The 21,669-nt window shown below is 38.7% G+C and overlaps 1 protein-coding gene across 2 annotated transcripts in view; it reads right to left on the bottom strand.

The window, feature by feature from the left end:
• The window catches only part of LOC134540409 (uncharacterized), a 214,367-nt gene that overhangs the window by 5,235 nt on the left and 187,463 nt on the right, over positions 1-21,669 (bottom strand). For both annotated transcript variants that reach the window (XM_063383130.1, XM_063383128.1), the window contains exons 5-8: positions 9,589-9,750; positions 8,095-8,293; positions 4,099-4,370; positions 1,821-1,911 (exon numbers count right to left, since the gene is read on the bottom strand). In XM_063383130.1, coding sequence (XP_063239200.1) covers positions 1,821-1,911; positions 4,099-4,370; positions 8,095-8,293; positions 9,589-9,750 — 724 coding nt within the window. The remainder of the gene's footprint in view (positions 1-1,820; positions 1,912-4,098; positions 4,371-8,094; positions 8,294-9,588; positions 9,751-21,669) is intronic.

A 21,669-nucleotide genomic window follows, 5' to 3' on the forward strand; every position in this document is an offset into this window, starting at 1 on the left:
TCCCATTTTCGGCTCTTTTGCGGATTATCATCCGCGATTTTGCGGATAATTGGGAGTGTACTGTAAACTTTATTCAGGCTTGTTTTACAAACTGTAAAGAGCGACTGCAGCGACATACTGAGCTAAATCACAGTTCTAGCAAAACCATTCCTCCTTCAAACAGAACATAATAATGATGTGTTGACGAAAAGAAAGTTGTATAATAGAGTATTTAGTTTTATATCTGTGCACATTCTCTTGAATGCCACGAGGCACCCCAGGAAATCTAGGTACGCCCTGGCGTACACATTGAGAACCACTGTTTTAGACTAATGGACAGCATTATGCCTTACGTGTCAGTTTGTTAAGCTTGAAGGCAAGCCTGGTACGTGTGAAACATGGCAGCTGCTATAGTTAATAAATTAATGTGACAAACAAGGTCATATTTTTTTTAACTGATATTTCTGTTAATGCAACTCGAAAAAAAAAAAAATGGTTACCACACTACACAATAAACTTGATTGACTTGAAAATTACATTCAAACAAAGCAAATTAGAATAAAATTTTGAGAATTTTTTAAAAAATTGGCATTGTCTGTGTGACGGTGTGTTGGATTCAGGAGAAACCTTTAGCATAGAGATCGGCAGCAATGTAAGTAAAAGGAAGCCGAGTATCGCAAATTCTCTATCTCAAAACGATCATGAAATTTCAAATTTGATGAACACCCGATTAAACCAGGAAAATAAGCAGAATATTTAGCATTGGCAAATAAAATGTTGGTAAAGGCCTTCACCTCTCTACGTCCCAGCACTCGTGTGGAATGAGTTTGTAAAACCATGTAAAACGTCAATTAGTGGTAGAGACTGAAAAATCTATAAAACATGATGTTTAACCTAAGGAAAACTGGATGAGTGCACAGTATGATGATCAACATTGTAAAAGCTAAGGTAGTAAAGACTACCGCAAGAACAGAACATCAATTTAAAAGCAAGATTGTGGATGACTACAAGTAATTGGGAAGAACGTTCAAAATGAATGATCAATACATCAAGTCGTTTTGCAGGGGACGTCATTGTCAAGATGGCTTGCATCTTGCATTGGAAAAATGGTTTGTTTGACTAGTTAGATGAATGTAGGGAGACAAATAATAAATCAGAGAAGTGTTAAGCTGGAGTTTTGTGCAGTGTGAAGACATAGATCCTAAGAGGGAAAAAAAAATTTTAAAACCCAAAGTTTTTAAATGTGTTGTTGGAGAAGAATAGATAAGTTGGATCACTTCAACAATGAATATGCACTATCGAAAGTTGATTTTCAAATGTTCTGCAAGAAATTCTAAAGGAAAGCATTGAAGGGAAACAAACAAAATGGACGAGCATAATATATCAAACAACGAAAGAATATAAAGGTCCAGAATAAAAAAAAACAAGGAGAATCTCTTAAGAGATTGGCCTAACTGCTGTCACTCATCAGGCATAACATATTATTATAAAACAACAAAAGATAAGTATAGAATAGGTTTATAAAGTAACTAGTGAGTATGGCTGTAACAAGTAATAGAGAATGAGATGCTTTGTTCCTTCAACAAGATATATATTTTCCAGAAAGTGGTGACCATGGAATCTTATAGGCAAATGACAGTTGTTGATATGAATGATACGGTAGTAGTTTTGGCACACCCAGGCTTGGTGTTACTGACACTTTTAAGTTCAGTTCAAAGTAATTTCTAAAATTCAGTGCAATAATGCACTATGGACAGTAAACTAAGCTGAAAAATTACTAGAGGAATCAAATGATTCTGGTCTATGACTAGGTATTATGGCAACATTACCGTCAAACTCACCATATTTCTTTTTGCTCTTGGACTGCTCCTTCTCGCTTGAGCTGGTCGATGGCTTCGAACGCTTCTCGTCGTCCGTGTCATCATAGTCGGGCTGGAATCACATCAATGCAACTATATTAGATTAACTTAGAGTGTAAAATATTTACATATCTTTTGAAAAAAAATGCTTCAATCTTAATTTTCTTTTATTTGTAAAAAAAAATATAGTTTACCTATAAAAATTAATATCCAAGTCCTTTTTTCCAGTCTTATTCATTTCCCTTATGTTTACAAGGCATAACATATATGTAAAGAATGTTTGATAAATTTTGTACGTTTTTAGGTTTACATCAGCTAAAAATATGTAGTTAGTTAATTTTTATTGGGCTCCTTGCTGTTAGGCTAATTGTGTGCAGCATACAAACTAAACTTAACCACGCTGCTGTAAGACTAAAATATTACTTGACGTGGATTTTTGTGCAAGATGTTACAAGAGTAAAATAATTTGTTAAGTATACTTTTGGTTTGGTTCTCATAATTTCAAAGTTCAACGTTTAATTTTTTTTTTGCAGAAAGTTCAGTAGGTACACTGCCTACTACATTTTTATTTTGTTAATCATATTTTGGTTTTTTTACGGCTGTTTGTGTATTGCGACGGGGCTCAAACCCACTTTCATCCATAACCATTTCAAACTACTTCCTTTTAAACCCATAAGAGAACTGTTGGGAAGTTCTCTTAGGCCCGTCCTACAATGACACGGTAACGTATATGGGTCTCACGGAACATAATTTCTACAACAGCACGTATACGGAGGCGGTGCCGTGCGACCAATAGGAGCTGAGTACTTGGCTGCAGTAGTAGCCATGTTTGTTTATGTTCCAAATACGTTAACAATTGTTTGAGGTTAGGTATTATTACTTTGATGTTTGTTTTTATTATATATATATATATATATATATATATATATATATATATATATATTTATATATATGTATAAAATTTCTGCCCGTGCTATGCTTTAAAGCATTTCTTTTTAATTCAATTAATATTTTGTACCCTTGAAATGCAATCTCATTGGTGCATTTGTTACATTTCCACACATTGTTGAAGCAGCAGACGCGATAGTGAAATGTTCATGGAGATCAGTCTCCGTGTAATTGTAATATGCAGGTGAGAAGTAAGAAGGGAGTTGGTGTGCATATAATCTTTGCCATGTTAATGCTTGCGAAGTCAAAATGAGTAAATTCCCCATCACCCTACTTTTTTATGTGCATAGCAAAAAAATTTTAAAAAAAAATTGTTTCTGTTTTAATGAAGTTTAACGCTATTTCTTGCATATATGTGTTGGCGTTGTTTGTTTAGCAATGTTCACTACATGGTGGCATCATTACGATTCTCCCTGGCAAGTTTTTTTCACTCTATTGAACAAGTTGATTGCACATGGCCTCCACATTCAATTACAGGCCCTGGAAGCAGGATTGTAACCCCCCCCCCCCCCCCCCTCAGCCCCTAAGCAATATTAAAGTCACGTGCTACATTATAATTACATGGTTATTTCTTACCTACAGTCTTTTTAGAATGTTATTTAACCTGAAAATATAGGGTATAATTATTATTATATAGGTCCAAACTAAGCTTTATTTATAAAATAACCACAGCGCGTGTGTATATTTATTTCACACGCTGAGGCCCGGACCCTAGACCCTTGTGGGGGCCATGTGACTATAGCGGATCCAGAGGATCACCTAGGATTTCAGAATAGCCAGAGAAAGAAATGTCTCAAAATTACTAAATATGTATTTAATCTACTCAACACTACACATAAGATCCAACCACCAGATTTTATGATTCTACAAGGAATTCTTTAATTATATCGAAATATTTTGTTGGTTTCAGAAACAATAATTTTTGTTGGCAATGTTAATGTAGCAGAAAACTGGATTTTCGGGGGGGGGGGGGGGGGGGGCACTTGCCCCTGGTGCCACTTGTGCCACTCAGGGGCGTAGCCAGGTGGGGTGGGTTTAGGGGTTCAACCCCCCCCCCCCCCCTTTAGCACCAAATCTTTAATTAATTTCTTATTCATCACTCAAACAAATTTCATATTAAAATTAATAAAATTGTACCATTACAATATTTAAATTTAAGTACCGAAAGCTGCTAAAATAGCACTATTTTACACCTTAATTTTCCCAGGGGAGGACCCCCGGTGAACGGGGGGGGGGGGGGGGGGGGGGGCATGCTTCTTAACACCCCCCATACACAACTCCTGGCTACGCCACTGCAAGTGACGGCACGCACCTGCGGGATCTCGCGCGGGTACGTGATGTCGCGCGGCGGCAGCTTGGGCGGCAGGTCGCTGCGCCGCTGCAGCAGCCGCTGCTGCTGCTCCAGCAGGTGCTCGCGCGTCGCGGCCACCAGCCCCGTGCGGTACACGCCGTTGGGCGCGCCGAGCGCCGAGCCGCCGTTGCCCGTGCCGTAGCCCGAGGAGCCGCCGTAGCCCGCCACGCTGTACGGGTCCTCGTCGGGGATGGGGATGCGTGGCCGCGTGCTGATGTCCGGCTGCCGCTTCACTGCGCACACACACACACGCTGCCATCAGTCACCTTTAACTTTCCACGGGAAGCCTTTTCACAGACGCTGGATCGTGCATCTTCTGGTTTTTTTTTTTTTTTTTTTTTTGGTTCATTGTAAATAAATATGGCGGTGTTGATCCAAGGAAAGACCATAAACAAGGCAACGGTATTTATTTGTAATTGCTTTTAGAGGAAAATACCTAATTGAAGAAACGTACTTCGTGGATTTGTATATTTTTCATACCATATAAAATCTAGGAAGTCTTTGTCTTCCACAAATATTCTCGGAACGCCCCATATTCCGTGAATTTTTATTTTGGACAACTCATGATAACACATGGTCAATTAGGTTATGTTAGCTACATTATAAATAGGTACTTTAAAACATTGTGGACGGTTGATTTGGTTAGGATAGCTACATTAAAGATACTGTTAAATCATGTAAACGGTTTCCTAGAGCTGGATAGCTACATATTAAAAAGTTATTTGCTAAGCAACCATTAAATGATTTTACAGTATTTTTAATGTAGCTATACTTACATAATATAACCAATCATCCACAATGTTTTAAAGTATTTATAATGTAGCTAACCTATCCTAATCGACCACAAAATTTTATGCCACACCAGTTTGTACCAACTATATATATATATATATATATATATATATATATATATATATATATATATATATATAACTATATATATATATATATATGTATATATATACATACATACACACACACACACACACGTCGTTGGTTTATACAATGAGATAGAACGGTAAAAAAAAGCGTGCATGAACTTCGGGGAACTTCGGGTGTGGCTCTCTCGTCTGTGAAATGAAGGCTTCTCACTTTCGACGGACGGACGGGTGACATAACCTCCAAAATGTTAGCAAGATACCTGCTGTCGGCGATTTAAGCATAATTATTTGTGTAGCTGTTTTCCATTAAATGTTATTAACATATGTTTAAAAATATTTTTAACATACTGAAAATATTTTAGTAAATATCAGAGCGAAAAAAAAATTGAATTCAATTATTAAGTGCTTAACTTTCATGATCAATATAATAAATCTATAAAAGGTAAATTTTCACTAGTATTTAATATCTTTGGTCTGTTGGCAGCATTAAAATGAAGAGAGAAAAATATTTGACGGACGAGTCCAGCTCTTTAGTGTCAGTGGGACGCTCGCTGGTACTTCGAGCGCGGTCCTGACCAGAACATTATATGGCGGAGAAATCTTGTGACAAGGGGGAGGGGGTGATAGAACCACTTTGCCCACTATTTGCTTTCAAAATCCTCCCCCCCCCCCCCTTCCTTTTTATTCACTTATCTTGCTTATGCCCTTGCACTTGAGTACTCTCAAAAATCTGTAACGAGTGTTTCATGCCAAAAAAAAAATCTGATAACATGCGTTTTAACTAAAAATATATATATATTTTTGAAACGAAATACAGAAACGGAACTACTCATCTGCAAACAGACACCATCATGCTGATTTGTTGAGCAGTCTTTAATTATTGGTGTTTTTTATGAAGCTCCGAACACCATACGTGCGCCCAAGTAGGCGTATAGTCATGTAACAACGGACTTAATGATATGTAGTACAGCCACATAAAGAAAACAGAGAATGCAAAACACCAAAGAGGATTATGAATTTGGTAACAGCAGGCAGGGGACACTAGGAAGATCAGGATACAGAGAGGTGATACGAGCGAGAACTAAGAAGTTTCAAAGGAATGAAAAATCATAGAGTGGGGAAAGTCATTGTAAGCTATGATCTGCTAGTGCTAAGTGTGTTCCTGGCACTGGACTGGAAACTGTGGTAGATGGTGATGGTTATTCAGTTGAAAGTAGACAGACTTCGATTAATACATAGTTTACAGTGAAAGCTCCACTTATGTAAGACAACGTTAAATTTGTGATTGATTTATATTGGCATGTACTTATTTTCCGCGAATAGATTTCTAGACTAGCATCGTCTGTATTTCGTGAAGGGCGAGTTTATTTCAGGCACTTGTTTACTGTTGGTACACGAATGACAGTCATTCAGTGTGGAAGCAAAAGCGTCCTGAATGTACCGGTAACATGTGGCAATTTGTTCCCTTCTCTACGATAGCCGATTACTTTTTAGTAGGTAAAAATTAAAACTAAGATGGTTGGTGCACACTCTCTAAGACTAAAACAAAATGGCAGACCCAAGATGGCAGCCATGACGTGTTACTGGTTGGTCAAAGTGGTGGGAGTCAGTTGCATGGTAAATATTGTGGAAGATTTATTAAAAAATTTAGATATATTAAATCCTGCTCATAGCAGGATCGAACCCAGGTCTCTAAAGTCCATGGCGTACGAAATATATATATATATAATCTTTAATATAAAAATGAATCGCAAAATGTGTTGGTAAGCGCATAACTCAACAACGCCTGGACCAATTTGGCCAATTTTTTTTTTTTTTTAATGTTCGTTGCAGTTCAAAGATGGTTTTTACAGCGAGAAAAATTCGAATAATTGCCGGAAAAACCCTAAAACTAGCCCTTTCCTTTTTCCCATACAAATGTTTTCTAACTAAAACGAGCACTCATTGTTGTTTAAACAATGTAGGTATGTTCCTAACGTCAAAGAGTCAATTTGCACTTTATTACCTCTGTACAACGTTCAATCATATCTATCAAAACAGAGTGCGTTGGAGCACAGATAAACAAACAAAAAAAAAACCGAAATCGAATAGTTCAATTTAGTCGGCTTCGCGATATTATTTCATTTGTTTTACTTTAAAATGCATCAGTTTTCAAGTCATTACATCAGTCAAACAAAACCAGCGTTACCAAAAGTATTTCATATGTTTAAGTTGTTATTATTTCTTTTCCCTATTTTAAATACGGCTTGAAGGATTTGACTCCAAGTCATATCAAATTAAAAAAAAAGTTGAAACAACAACAAACTGTCAATGTCAGTGTTTTTTTTTTCTTGGATTTTAGGTTAACTACCCTAATGAGTTTGCTTTTGTCAACTTATACACGAAACAAATTCTTACCTATATAGTGTTTTGTGCAGTGTTTATTTACCTATGATCGCTAATTATTGCATGTGACAAAATAATCTATAATATAGATATGCCTCCTATTAGACGAATCATTTTAAGTAGAAGAACCCGAAATGCTACAAACCAAGCTAATTACCGATCTTATCATGCACTATAATGAAAATAAAAATTATTATGTTTCACATGATTAACAATAAAGAGATTATTTTTTTTTATTTATTTTTATTTATATGTTTCATTTAATTATATTTCTTATTCACAACACCCTATCACCAGGGTGACGGTTCTGTTCAGAATTTTTTGCCCAACAAAAAAATGTCACATTAAAAATCATTTTGACAGGACTTTATTGCAATTTAATTAGGCAGTACAAAGTCTGCCAGGTCAGCTAGTTATTTATATATATAAAGAATTTAATGATTATTTTTCAGGTAAAAATGTAATCTGGGTGTCAAGTTATACCCTAGGTCTCGTGTTTCAGTAACATTTCAAGGTTACGGTCATCCAAGATGGCCGCCGTGATATCACAGTTCAGGATGGTGGCCAGTCCAATGATTGCACCACCTGCGGGACCCTGTCCCAGAAGGAGCTATCACATGTACTACTTCAACTATGACATCCACAATGGAACCAGTGGTCAGGATGTGCCTGGAGACGGGCAGACACTGACCTGGGGGCAGCTTGGCCTTGAGCATGTCGAGCGCCACCACGTTCACGATGAGCACCCACACGGGGCAGTCCAGGATGTCCGACTCGCTCTTCACGAACACCACGGTGCACAGGCACTGGCACTCCAGGCGGCGGCGGTCCGGGTAGGCGCGCCGCAGCTCGCGGTTCACGTTCTGCTGGAACTTCTTCATGTCGAACAGCTGCGGGGACACCACACCACTCCGTCACTCTCCGGGCATCACTCGCACGCCAGTTTCTGCATTGACAATCCTGCTCCAAGGCTGAGAATACTCCTAGGGAGGTAACAGATTGTTTCGTCCTCTATTTACGAAGAAGCTTCGTAAATTTACTTTGGGCATGAATCCAAGTGAATATTCTTGGCATATTGACAAAACATTCAAAAAATGGTTAAATCTACAGCAAGATAATCTTTTTTTGTTCATGTGTGTGTTTACCTTTGTTTAGAAATACGGCGTATTTTCTACGAAGATTCAGTAATGTTAAACTACCAAGAACTCTTCGTTTATTTGAGTTAAATTGTACAGGATTTGACTGTACATGGTAAAATGGCACATGATATCCATTTATTATCCTGAATTGGTATTTTACGAGCTTGTGATATCCTTATATTTGTTCGACACACTAAGGTATAATGTTTGGATATCCTCTAACTAATCTCCGAAATAGTCTTGGGGTATCTTGTACCTTCGCAAAGTTGTGGATGTCCTTAGGTTTAGTTCCCAAAAGATGTTCCGCGGAACCCTGGGGTTCCGTGGCAGGGTCACAGGGGTTCCGTGAATCAGGAAAATGTGATATAAAGCAGGCACAATTATTGTCAAATAACTTTCTTTGAAGGATTTGGGGTTCCGCCAAAAGAAAAGTCGATCATATGGTTTCCTGACAGAAAATAAAAATTGGGAACCGCTGCTCTAACTTATTTTATCATGGTTAAAATAATATTCTTAATACTTAAATACCCCGAGGACACCCTCGATATGTCAGTGTGATAACCAGAGGATACCTGTGGATATCTAAGGAATATTGAAGATTTCAATATGTCGTAGCTACATAATATTTCTGTGTTGGTGGTAACCTGTGAGAATGAAATGCAGGACATAAAGCCTGTGAGAGCCCGTCTACAACCGTGCGAACATGTGGGCGGTCCGTGCCCTTAACACGATGTGAACGATGTCACATTATCGCATTAAAGCTGCTGTGTCTACAATTACCATTTCCCGAATTGATCATTTACTAATCAAAATTAAGTCTTGGGTCTCTTGGCTCCTATCACAAAGTCCATTCATTTTTGCTTAAGCATGCATTCTGGTAAAAGCTAATATAATGAGTGTTCTTCTATTTCTGTGCTACCAAAGGACACAGCTTGGGAGATAAATATCAAGTTAACCAATAGGTAGATTCGAACCACCATGATGTCAGCGATCAGAGTTGGGGCACTGCCACTGAAAGTGCTCTGTGCAGGTCAGCGACGAGTCACCTTGACGGGCTTGTCCATCTCCAGCGCGCCGTTGGGCAGCTTCAGGATGTCTATGCCGATGCTGGTCTCCTCTCCTTCGCTGGTGCTCTTCACGAAGACGTTACTCTTGGCCACGCGCTTCACCAGGATGTTGCCCTGGTCGTCCATCTTCACCTTCACCCCCTGCGGAACACACATTAACAAACCATTGCCAACCTAACCTCCAGAATAGTCTCAGGATATCCTGTTCCTAAGTAAAGTTTAGGATGACCTTAGGTTTAGCATAAAAATACTCGAAGGTGTTCTGTACGTGGCTTAAATATTATAATATTCTATTCTTGGTGCCTAAGTCAAGTTGAGGATGTCCTTAGCATAGGCGTACCCAGGATTTTTTTAGGGGGGGGGGGTGTTCTGATTTTTAAGAAAAACTGCATAAACACCAAAAAAATAATTGTTTATAATAAACTGTTTTTAAGCTTACAAACTTTTTACAGAAGAATTCTTCTATTTTTTTTGGCAAATTCAGTAACCACATTCTCCGGGTCGATGTGGATGTTGTAGTGGACATTCAGGAACCAACCACTGCAATTCAAATTGGTGCTTGGTGACGTTCTCTCTCGTCGCTCGGTGTGAAACTTCAGAAAATGAGTTTAGAATGACATGAGTGTTCATAATATTCTTGCCTTTATTTCGGGGGGGGGGGGGGGGGAAATTGAACCCCAAAAACACCCCCCCTGGGTACGCCTATGGTTCTTAGGTTTAGCATAAAAGTACTTTAAGGTGTTCTATACGTAGCTAAAATATTATAATATTCTTGGTGCCTACATAACACCAGGACATCCTCGATATGTCAGTGTGATTGATAACCAGTGGATATCTGAGGAATATTCCAAGATCTAAACCTAGAAGGAGAATGGTGATTTATGAGTGGAGACACGATTATCTATAATTGCATTAATTTTAAAGCAAATGCACTTGAAGACACAGGTGTAGTCAGGGAGGCGTCTCCGAACCACGAGGACTTAGTTTTTCTATACTGCCATGACATACTTTAGACAATTATATTGGCAAAAAAGTCGTTCAATTTTGAAGTCATAGATATTTTACTGCAGTGCGTGGTCTTTATCATATAATTCATCTATGGTGACAACCGTATAAAAAAATAGAAAGAATTAGCTTGCCGAAAAGGGATTACGTTACTAAGATTATTCTTATTCGGAAAAAGTGAGTAGCCATCTCGCAACCTAATATGTAGCTGTTGTAGGTTGAGAGCGTAAAATTCAACTAACGTTGATTCCATAGCATCTACACAGTGACTTCTTTACGGTATAGATAATATTATGATGATAGGTGCGTTGCATTGTTGCTGCTGTCTGAAAGAACGTAACTGTTGAGTTACTTTTTTTTTATAAATAAAATGTAGGTTATCCACTGCACAAAAACACTAACTAGTGATCCATTAGATTCGGTTCGATAAAGAGTAAAAAAAATTTTTAAAAATAAGTTTGTGTTTTATTTAGCTGGTCAAGATTACATACTAACTACTCGCAGCTTATAAACTTGCCCAAAATAATGTGACTGACCCAATATTGTGAGGACCAGAAGTCTTTCGAGCTGGACCCAGTTGTTCTATTAAATACGCTATGATATTGTGTGTGTGTCTTTGTAATCTCTGAACCAGAGCTCCCCGGAACTTCAACTCAGTAGAGACCTGCAAAATTCGTGGTTTCGATGGCCTTCAGGATAGACTGCACATACCCCTGTACACTCGGGCAAATAACGCAAGTTCATTGGCTGCCGACTTGTAAGTTGTCTCAGCTGGTTTGTCTGTGATTCGATCCTTCTTTGGTTGAGGGTTTATAACTGGTTGAGATTCGTCCAAATGAACAGTAAGACAATAGCAAAATTATCTAAGAGGTAACTTATATGTGTTTGAATTCTAGCCTATCACCGAATGATTCCGCGAATTTTTTTGCAGGTCTCTACTCATAACCAAACAGTAGACGGAGAAATATACTGTCCGCGCCAAATGTCTTGGCGGCCGGCCTCCCTAGTATCGTTATTCTGGTCGGCTCGGGTAGCTGAAACTTCAGACGTCTAGCTGTATACTAACGGTTGCAAAAATATTGTTGATCGCTGCTAACGTTTCCTGCAGTGATACATGCGTAATCTGGGAGCACTTGCAAATATGATCGCACTGGTGATCAATCCATGATGCTCGTGTTCGATACCGGTTTCCCCCCAGGGCAGGGTGACTGTGCGGTGATTCACCATTGTTTTCCGTCTAAGGACCTCGGAGGAAAATTTTCTACGATTTAAATATTCCCGACTCTGCCGAGAATCAAAATCTGGATCATTGGCTCACTAGTCAAGAGCTCGAAAAATAAGTTAACAGGTTCGATATAATCACATTAGGTAACGACATATCAACGACTGTTTGTTTTGTTTATAATATGATTTTGATTAGAATGAAAAAAACACAGTTAAATAACATTATTTTTAAGAATTATTTACACGATATTTATTTTTCACTGATTGAACATGTCAGCCACAGTGAAATGATTAAACAAGCTGGGTTCAGGACCGTTCTAGAAAGCCAGTACAGGCCATGTTTAACAACGCTCTGTGCGATGTGATGTGACAAGCTTAAACCTACCGTAGATTTGAATGAACGAATGAGGTGAGCAGTGAAAACGAGGGGTTATGAGTTTAAAAACGGAGCATGTACAGAATGAGCAGGTGTGGCAGATGGGAGCGCCCCGAGAAAAGCAGCTGACCGCGGCACGCCCTTGCAACGTATGCGGGTCTGCCCCAGCCGGGAAACGAACCCGCGTCGCCTGGACGGCCCAGGACTGTATCAAAAGGCCCAGGAAAAAAGGTTTTGTGTTCTATTAAAAGATATTCTATTATAAACCAGCAGCCTAGAAATAGTTTGTAACACTACAAGAAACATGGCTATGTTTATTTTTGCGTTTATCGAATACGTTTTTCGAGATAATACTAAGTATTTCTTACGAAAATCGAATCGATGTTTCATTCAAGCATAATTTTCTTTTAAACCATAAAAAAATTATCGAATATTCAGTCATTGGAATTTCTTTTGTTTTATTATGCTTATTAATGTGCGCACTTAATACTGGAATGCTATTCGGGGAACGGTTTACAAATAACTTTAGCTAACTATTGGAGGCACTGGGACAACACAAAAAATAAACTACCTGTTAAGAACCTGAACCCAGCATTACTGCGAGAACCGCACCAACAGGTTGGTTCCGGATGTACTTAACTGAACAGCTCGCACTGAGCGAGTGTTGTTCGGCTCATCTTCCACTAACACCAGCGTACCTCGTGGCTGCTGCAGTTACTTTTAATGTTGTTGCAAGTACCTAAGCATTTGGTTTTTCGCTTCAACTATACAACTCGCAAAACATTATTTATTATTTCCTCTCCGCACCAGTTACGGACGCATGCTGAGCAGGGGATAGGGGACATAAATATCACCCCCCCCCCCCCCCCCGGGGGGCCACCCCGAAGTTAGGAATAATGTTGAAAACTATCAGCGAAGACAGTATGTTACTGTGTGAGAAGCCACGTTGCGTACGGCTACTACATATCAGTGTTTCAATTCCAATAGTAATGTAAGTTTGTTTTAAATAGACGTGTTCAAAAAAATGGGTGCGTGTACTTATGTACGCGCGTGAGAAGTTATACTTCTTTGGCATCATTAAAAAATAGTTTTTAATTGCATGCAAATAATTAATTACAATAAAATAATAAAAGGGCTTGAAAAAGATAGTCAAAACAGTCAATAAAGTTCAGTTTAATTATGAAAAATTAAATAAATAAAATTTAGATAATGATTAATATATATGACATAATTTGTACTAAATATAATAAGATTCTTAATTTTAAATATTTATTATAGATTATTTAATATTTTAAAAGAAAATAAATAAATTTTATAATAAATTCAAAAATTTAATTTCAGTTTATTCATTTTTTAAATATTTATTATTTTCTTAATTTAATATTCACTTTTCATTTTTATCAAAAAGTTTTCATTAAATTTGTTCACTTATTTTTATAAATAATTATTATTTATTCAATTTAATAATATACATTAAAAATTAATATTTTAATTTGATGTTCGATTTTAATTTTTATCACAAATTTTTTATATAATGTTTTATTAAATTTATTTTTTATTTTGTAAATATTAAATAACCAATAATAAATATTTAACATTAATGATTTAATAATATTTAGTATTAATTAATTAAATAATAATATTTTAATTTATATCAATAAATAATACATACGGATAGTTAACCTCAATTATATTGGAGCACATGAAAAAGTATAAAGGCACAATTTTTTTTTACTAATATTTACGAATAGTAAATAATATTAATCAAAATATTCAATTTAAATCACTACTGAATATAATTTATCAGCACATATATAATTCGCACTTGTATGAAACTAAAACACGTGCTGTGAATGTAGAAACTAGAAACATGTGGATAAATATTATAAATATGAAAACAGTGATCAGAGGCGACGAGCGTGCCAACATGCGCGACTAATAGAGGTTCTATTACTATTTTGTTGGTAGCTTTTTTTCAAGACTTAATGAGCTGTTTAGCGGGCAGCTTCAACCTGTTAACTTTGTTGTACAGTGATGCGCGCGCATCTAAAAATTTCACTCTCATCATTATTTCATAACGCGCCTAAAGAAGTATAACTTCTTAAAAGTAAAAATAATACCTACCGCCGCGTTTTGAACCACGGCCCTTCGGCATATTGACCGCGCAGTATAACCACTGTTCTGACAGGAGGTCACGAAGAAAATGTGTAATATATTTGATCTAATACCAAAATAATGTGTTTTTTTTTAAACCTTGGAATTTACTCTTTACTATGACAATTTTAGTTTACCAAAATAAATTCCATGGTAATATCACTATCATAAAGTTTCATTTGGCACACCAATAAGTTTGGTATGTCCTCTAATGTGGGTTTATGTTCATACACGAGGGTCCGCCATCTTCCTGTGAAAATGTCGTCACATGGTGCGCGCGCAGCTTCAACCTGTTAATTTTGTGTTACAGTGATGCGCGCGCATCTTAAAATTTCACTTTCATTGTTTATTTTTTCATAACGCGCCTTTAAAAGTATAACTTCAAAAATTAATATTATTCATCAGTGTCTGGTCTTAGGATTAATCTCAAAAAAAAATATATTATCTGGATGGACGTTTACCATCACTGCGCCAGATAATAATAATACAGGAAAACTCAGGATTTCTGTGCGAACGTATATCATTGTCATCACACCAGACCATCAGAAGGGAGAGCATCGATCAGTATGTTACCTATATTGCTTCAGCAACACACCGCATCGCCATGCGTGTGAGAATCTCTGTAGCTCGCCTCTGAGGAGAGATGCGGCCCGCGCGGGTGTCTCACACAGGCCTGTGTTGTCTGCGCGAGGGGTGTGGCGGGTTTTCCATGGCCCCCACGTGCGATCACGGGCCCTGGACCCAGGATCGGAGAAAGGCGCCCCCCCCCCCCCCCGCCCCTAATTTTACAGTCACGTGCTACATTATAATTGAATGGTTCTTTCTCACCTACACTCTTTTAAGAATGTCATTTAATCTGAAAATACAGGGTATGATTATGGTGAGTATTTTATAAGTCCAAACTAAGCTTTATTTATAAAATTATTTTACTTAAAAAAAAAAACCACAGCGAGTATGTATATTTATTTCACACACTGAGATAAACTTGAAAATAGTCACAGAAAAAATACAATTAAGATCTATGTAAAACATAGACACTGGCTACAAAATAAGACTACTTATAATAGTTAAACATTTCTAAATAAACAGGGGTGGGCCCTGGACCCTTGTGGGGGCACGGGGGTGTCGTGGCGAGGGGCGAGCGGGAGGACAGCCCCTCGAGAACCCGGCATGCATCACGCAGGAGCGACCAAGCGGACTCTGTGCTTCGTCCAGGTCGCGTTCCAAGCAACGCTACTCTGTTCTCTTGGACGCGTGCGATACTTTCATTACTAGAGACCTGCAAAATTCGCGGATTCAATGACCTCCAGGATAGACTCTACTACACTCTACAAACTCGGGCAAATGCCACCTGTTCATTGGCTGCTGACTTGTGAGTTGTCTCGACCGAGTGTCTGTGATTCGACACTTCTTTGAGAGAGGGTATCTAATTGGCCCTCATTACTCCAGATTAACAGTGAACCAATTGCAGAAGCAGCGCTAAGGTATAATTATTTGAAGTGTAGCATATCACGAAATAAATAAGCGAATTTTGCTGGTCTCTATTCATTACTAACTAAACTTGGATTTTAATAGTAATCACTAAAGACCCGGAAATTTCGCGAATTCGTCTGGCCTCAGGGTAGGATTCAAAGTCATAGGTGTGTTAAACCGATGTTTGCTTATCCATTGGTTGATTCTTAGTGAGAACAGTTTTATACTTATTAATTGGCACTAGCTGATTCGCTTTCTTCTCGCCTAGCTGGACATAATTGATTCACGGTCGTAGAGGGGCGTGTCCAAATAACTGCTGTCCAATCATGAATACAGTGCGAGAGTGTGAAGGTTTGCATTCTAACTTGCGACTAAATGAATGCGCGAAATTCCCGTTTCTCTAGTAATCACACCTCTGGTGCGGGTACACCTTGTTGCAGTCTAATAGACGTTCAGGTTTATTCGCGAAAAATGCCTAGGGACAGGAAAAATTCGCGCGTTCAATGACCTATAGGATGAACTCCATAGTTCTACGTACACTCGGTCAAATGGCTGATTGGCTGCTGTCTTGTGAGACGTCCCAACGTAGCAACCTGGGATTCGATAAAGCTTTGGTGGGGTGTTTCTCATTGGCCCAGAGTAGAGACGGGAAAATTTCGCGATTTCATTTCGCGATAGGCTAAAATACAAATCGTTATACCTCAGTGCTGCCTCTGCTATTGGCTCACAACTCACCTGGGTGACTCTGGGCCAATGAGAAACACCCAACCAAAGCTTTATCGAATCACAGGTTGCTACGCTGGAACGTCTCACAAGACAGCAGCCAATCAGTGGGTGGCATTTGACCGAGTGTACGTAGAACTATGGAGTCCATCCTACAGGTCATTGAACCCGCGAATTTTTCCGGTCCCTAGCCCAGAGTCATCCAGGTGAGTTGTGAGCCAATAGCAGAAGCATTACTGAGGTATAACGATTTGTATTTTAGCCTATCGCGAAATGAATTCGCGAATTTTTCCGGTCTCTAGAGATTGGTAATGAAAATTAACTTATTGACAGCACTACGAACTGAGAAACAAACTCACGCGAAAAAAAAATTGTTAATTAAATTTTTGCTAACTTGTTACAGTGATCGGGGAAAAAAATATATAATACGAAATTTTCCGATTCAAAGTTTTTTTTTAACGAAGTTCAGTTTCGAAACCAATAGAGCGTAGCAATACGCCAGAAAGGGGGAAAAAATGACATAAAATGCGAAACAGTAGCTTCACAAGAAGCTGACTTCTGGCTGTGACTTCTTGCCAGCAGGTGGATGGAGGAACGTTAGAAAGTGTGACTGCTGACAGCACTTTCCCTGACACTGCAAGAACAGCGCTAATGAACCGTCCGCCCCTGAGAATACAAACTGATGCTACAACGCCCCACTGACTCTCGCCCAAGGCCCGCGATCACTACAAACACTCCCACTGCTATACTGCTGCACTACTGTAACATCAACTTAAAACTGCAACGCATGCTAAGGACGATTGGATACATCTGCTGCGTTGTCCAGGTTTTTGTGGTCTTTCTGCGTTCACTGTAACTGTTGAATTGTCCGGGTTTTGTTGTGTGTCTACGTTCACTGTTACTGTTGAATTGTCCAGGTTTTGTTGTCTGTCTGCATTCACTGTTACTGTTGAATTGTCCCGGTTTTGTTGTCTGTCTGCATTCACTGTTACTGTTGAACATTCCGGGTTTTGTTGTCTATCTACGTTCACTGTTACTGTTGAATTGTCCAGGTTTTGTTGTCTGTCTGCATTCACTGTTACTGTTGAATTGTACGGGTTTTGTTGTCTGTCTACGTTCACTGTTACTGTTGAATTGTCCAGGTTTTGTTGTCTGTCTGCATTCACTGTTACTGTTGAATTGTCCCGGTTTTGTTGTCTGTCTGCATTCACTGTTACAGTTGAATTGTCCCGGTTTTGTTGTCTGTCTGCATTCACTGTTACTGTTGAATTGTCCCGGTTTTGTTTTCTGTCTGCATTCACTGTTACTGTTGAACATTCCGGGTTTTGTTGTCTATCTACGTTCACTGTTACTGTTCAATTGTCCAGGTTTTGTTGTCTGTCTGCATTCACTGTTACTGTTGAATTGTCCAGGTTTTGTTGTCTGTCTGCATTCACTGTTACTGTTGAATTGTCCCGGTTTTGTTGTCTGTCTGCATTCACTGTTACTGTTGAACATTCCGGGTTTTGTTGTCTATCTACGTTCACTGTTACTGTTGAATTGTCCAGGTTTTGTTGACTGACTGCATTCACTGTTACTGTTGAATTGTACGGGTTTTGTTGTCTGTCTACGTTCACTGTTACTGTTGAATTGTCCAGGTTTTGTTGTCTGTCTGCATTCACTGTTACTGTTTAATTGTCCAGGTTTTGTTGTCTGTCTGCATTCACTGTTACTGTTTAATTGTCCAGGTTTTGTTGTCTGTCTGCATTCACTGTTACTGTTGAATTGTCCAGGTTTTGTTGTCTGTCTGCATTCACTGTTACTGTTTAATTGTCCAGGTTTTGTTGTCTGTCTGCATTCACTGTTACTGTTGAATTGTCCAGGTTTTGTTGTCTGTCTGCATTCACTGTTACTGTTTAATTGTCCCGGTTTTGTTGTCTGTCTGCATTCACTGTTACTGTTGAACATTCCGGGTTTTGTTGTCTATCTACGTTCACTGTTACTGTTGAATTGTCCAGGTTTTGTTGTCTGTCTGCATTCACTGTTACTGTTGAATTGTACGGGTATTGTTGTCTGTCTGCATTCACTGTTACTGTTGAATTGTACGGGTTTTGTTGTCTGTCTACGTTCACTGTTACTGTTGAATTGTCCAGGTTTTGTTGTCTGTCTGCATTCGCTGTACCTGTTGAATTGTCCAGATTTTGTTGTCTGTCTGCATTCGCTGTTACTGTAGAATTGTCCAGATTTTGTTGTCTGTCTGCATTCACTGTTACTGTTGAAATGTCCAGGATTTGTTGTCTGTCTGCATTCACTGTTACTGTTGAATTTTCCGGGTTTTGTTGTCTGTCTGCATTCACTGTTACTGTTTAATTGTCCAGGTTTTGTTGTCTGTCTGCATTCACTGTTACTGTTGAATTGTCCCGGTTTTGTTGTCTGTCTGCATTCACTGTTACTGTTGAACATTCCGGGTTTTGTTGTCTATCTACGTTCACTGTTACTGTTGAATTGTCCAGGTTTTGTTGTCTGTCTACGTTCACTGTTACTGTTGAATTGTCCAGGTTTTGTTGTCTGTCTGCATTCACTGTTACTGTTGAATTGTGCGGGTTTTGTTGTCTGTCTACGTTCACTGTTACTGTTGAATTGTCCAGGTTTTGTTGTCTGTCTGCATTCGCTGTACCTGTTGAATTGTCCAGATTTTGTTGTCTGTCTGCGTTCGCTGTTACTGTAGAATTGTCCAGGTTTTGTTGTCTGTCTGCATTCACTGTTACTGTTTAATTGTCCAGGTTTTGTTGTCTGTCTGCATTCACTGTTACTGTTGAATTGTCCGGGTTTTGTTGTCTGTCTGCATTCACTGTTACTGTTTAATTGTCCAGGTTTTGTTGTCCGTCTGCATTCACTGTTACTGTTGAATTGTCCAGGTTTTGTTGTTTGTCTACGTTCACTGTTACTGTTGAATTGTCCCGGTTTTGTTGTCTGTCTGCATTCACTGTTACTGTTGAACATTCCGGGTTTTGTTGTCTATCTACGTTCACTGTTACTGTTGAATTGTCCAGGTTTTGTTGTCTGTCTGCATTCACTGTTACTGTTTAATTGTCCAGGTTTTGTTGTCTGTCTGCATTCACTGTTACTGTTGAATTGTCCCGGTTTTGTTGTCTGTCTGCATTCACTGTTACTGTTTAACATTCCGGTTTTTGTTGTCTATCTACGTTCACTGTTACTGTTGAATTGTCCAGGTTTTGTTGTCTGTCTGCATTCACTGTTACTGTTGAATTGTACGGGTTTTGTTGTCTGTCTACGTTCACTGTTACTGTTGAATTGTCCAGGTTTTGTTGTCTGTCTGCATTCGCTGTACCTGTTGAATTGTCCAGATTTTGTTGTCTGTCTGCATTCGCTGTTACTGTAGAATTGTCCAGATTTTGTTGTCTGTCTGCATTCACTGTTACTGTTGAAATGTCCAGGATTTGTTGTCTGTCTGCATTCACTGTTATTGTTGAATTGTTCAGGTTTTGTTGTCTGTCTGCATTCACTGTTACAGTTGAATTGTCCCGGTTTTGTTGTCTGTCTGCATTCACTGTTACTGTTGAATTGTCCCGGTTTTGTTTTCTGTCTGCATTCACTGTTACTGTTGAACATTCCGGGTTTTGTTGTCTATCTACGTTCACTGTTACTGTTGAATTGTCCAGGTTTTGTTGTCTGTCTGCATTCACTGTTACTGTTGAATTGTACGGGTTTTGTTGTCTGTCTACGTTCACTGTTACTGTTGAATTGTCCAGGTTTTGTTGTCTGTCTGCATTCACTGTTACTGTTTAATTGTCCAGGTTTTGTTGTCTGTCTGCATTCACTGTTACTGTTTAATTGTCCAGGTTTTGTTGTCTGTCTGCATTCACTGTTACTGTTGAATTGTCCAGGTTTTGTTGTCTGTCTGCATTCACTGTTACTGTTTAATTGTCCAGGTTTTGTTGTCTGTCTGCATTCACTGTTACTGTTGAATTGTCCAGGTTTTGTTGTCTGTCTGCATTCACTGTTACTGTTTAATTGTCCCGGTTTTGTTGTCTGTCTGCATTCACTGTTACTGTTGAACATTCCGGGTTTTGTTGTCTATCTACGTTCACTGTTACTGTTGAATTGTCCAGGTTTTGTTGTCTGTCTGCATTCACTGTTACTGTTGAATTGTACGGGTATTGTTGTCTGTCTGCATTCACTGTTACTGTTGAATTGTACGGGTTTTGTTGTCTGTCTACGTTCACTGTTACTGTTGAATTGTCCAGGTTTTGTTGTCTGTCTGCATTCGCTGTACCTGTTGAATTGTCCAGATTTTGTTGTCTGTCTGCATTCGCTGTTACTGTAGAATTGTCCAGATTTTGTTGTCTGTCTGCATTCACTGTTACTGTTGAAATGTCCAGGATTTGTTGTCTGTCTGCATTCACTGTTACTGTTGAATTTTCCGGGTTTTGTTGTCTGTCTGCATTCACTGTTACTGTTTAATTGTCCAGGATTTGTTGTCTGTCTGCATTCACTGTTACTGTTGAATTGTCCGGGTTTTGTTGTCTGTCTGCATTCACTGTTACTGTTTAATTGTCCAGGTTTTGTAGTCTGTCTGCATTCACTGTTACTGTTGAATTGTCCCGGTTTTGTTGTCTGTCTGCATTCACTGTTACTGTTGAACATTCCGGGTTTTGTTGTCTATCTACGTTCACTGTTACTGTTGAATTGTCCAGGTTTTGTTGTCTGTCTACGTTCACTGTTACTGTTGAATTGTCCAGGTTTTGTTGTCTGTCTGCATTCACTGTTACTGTTGAATTGTACGGGTTTTGTTGTCTGTCTACGTTCACTGTTACTGTTGAATTGTCCAGGTTTTGTTGTCTGTCTGCATTCGCTGTACCTGTTGAATTGTCCAGATTTTGTTGTCTGTCTGCGTTCGCTGTTACTGTAGAATTGTCCAGGTTTTGTTGTCTGTCTGCATTCACTGTTACTGTTTAATTGTCCAGGTTTTGTTGTCTGTCTGAATTCACTGTTACTGTTTAATTGTCCGGGTTTTGTTGTCTGTCTGCATTCACTGTTACTGTTTAATTGTCCAGGTTTTGTTGTCTGTCTGCATTCACTGTTACTGTTGAATTGTCCAGGTT

This window comes from Bacillus rossius, chromosome 16 (genome assembly GCF_032445375.1).
Source record: "Bacillus rossius redtenbacheri isolate Brsri chromosome 16, Brsri_v3, whole genome shotgun sequence".
Classification (NCBI taxonomy): domain Eukaryota; kingdom Metazoa; phylum Arthropoda; class Insecta; order Phasmatodea; family Bacillidae; genus Bacillus; species Bacillus rossius.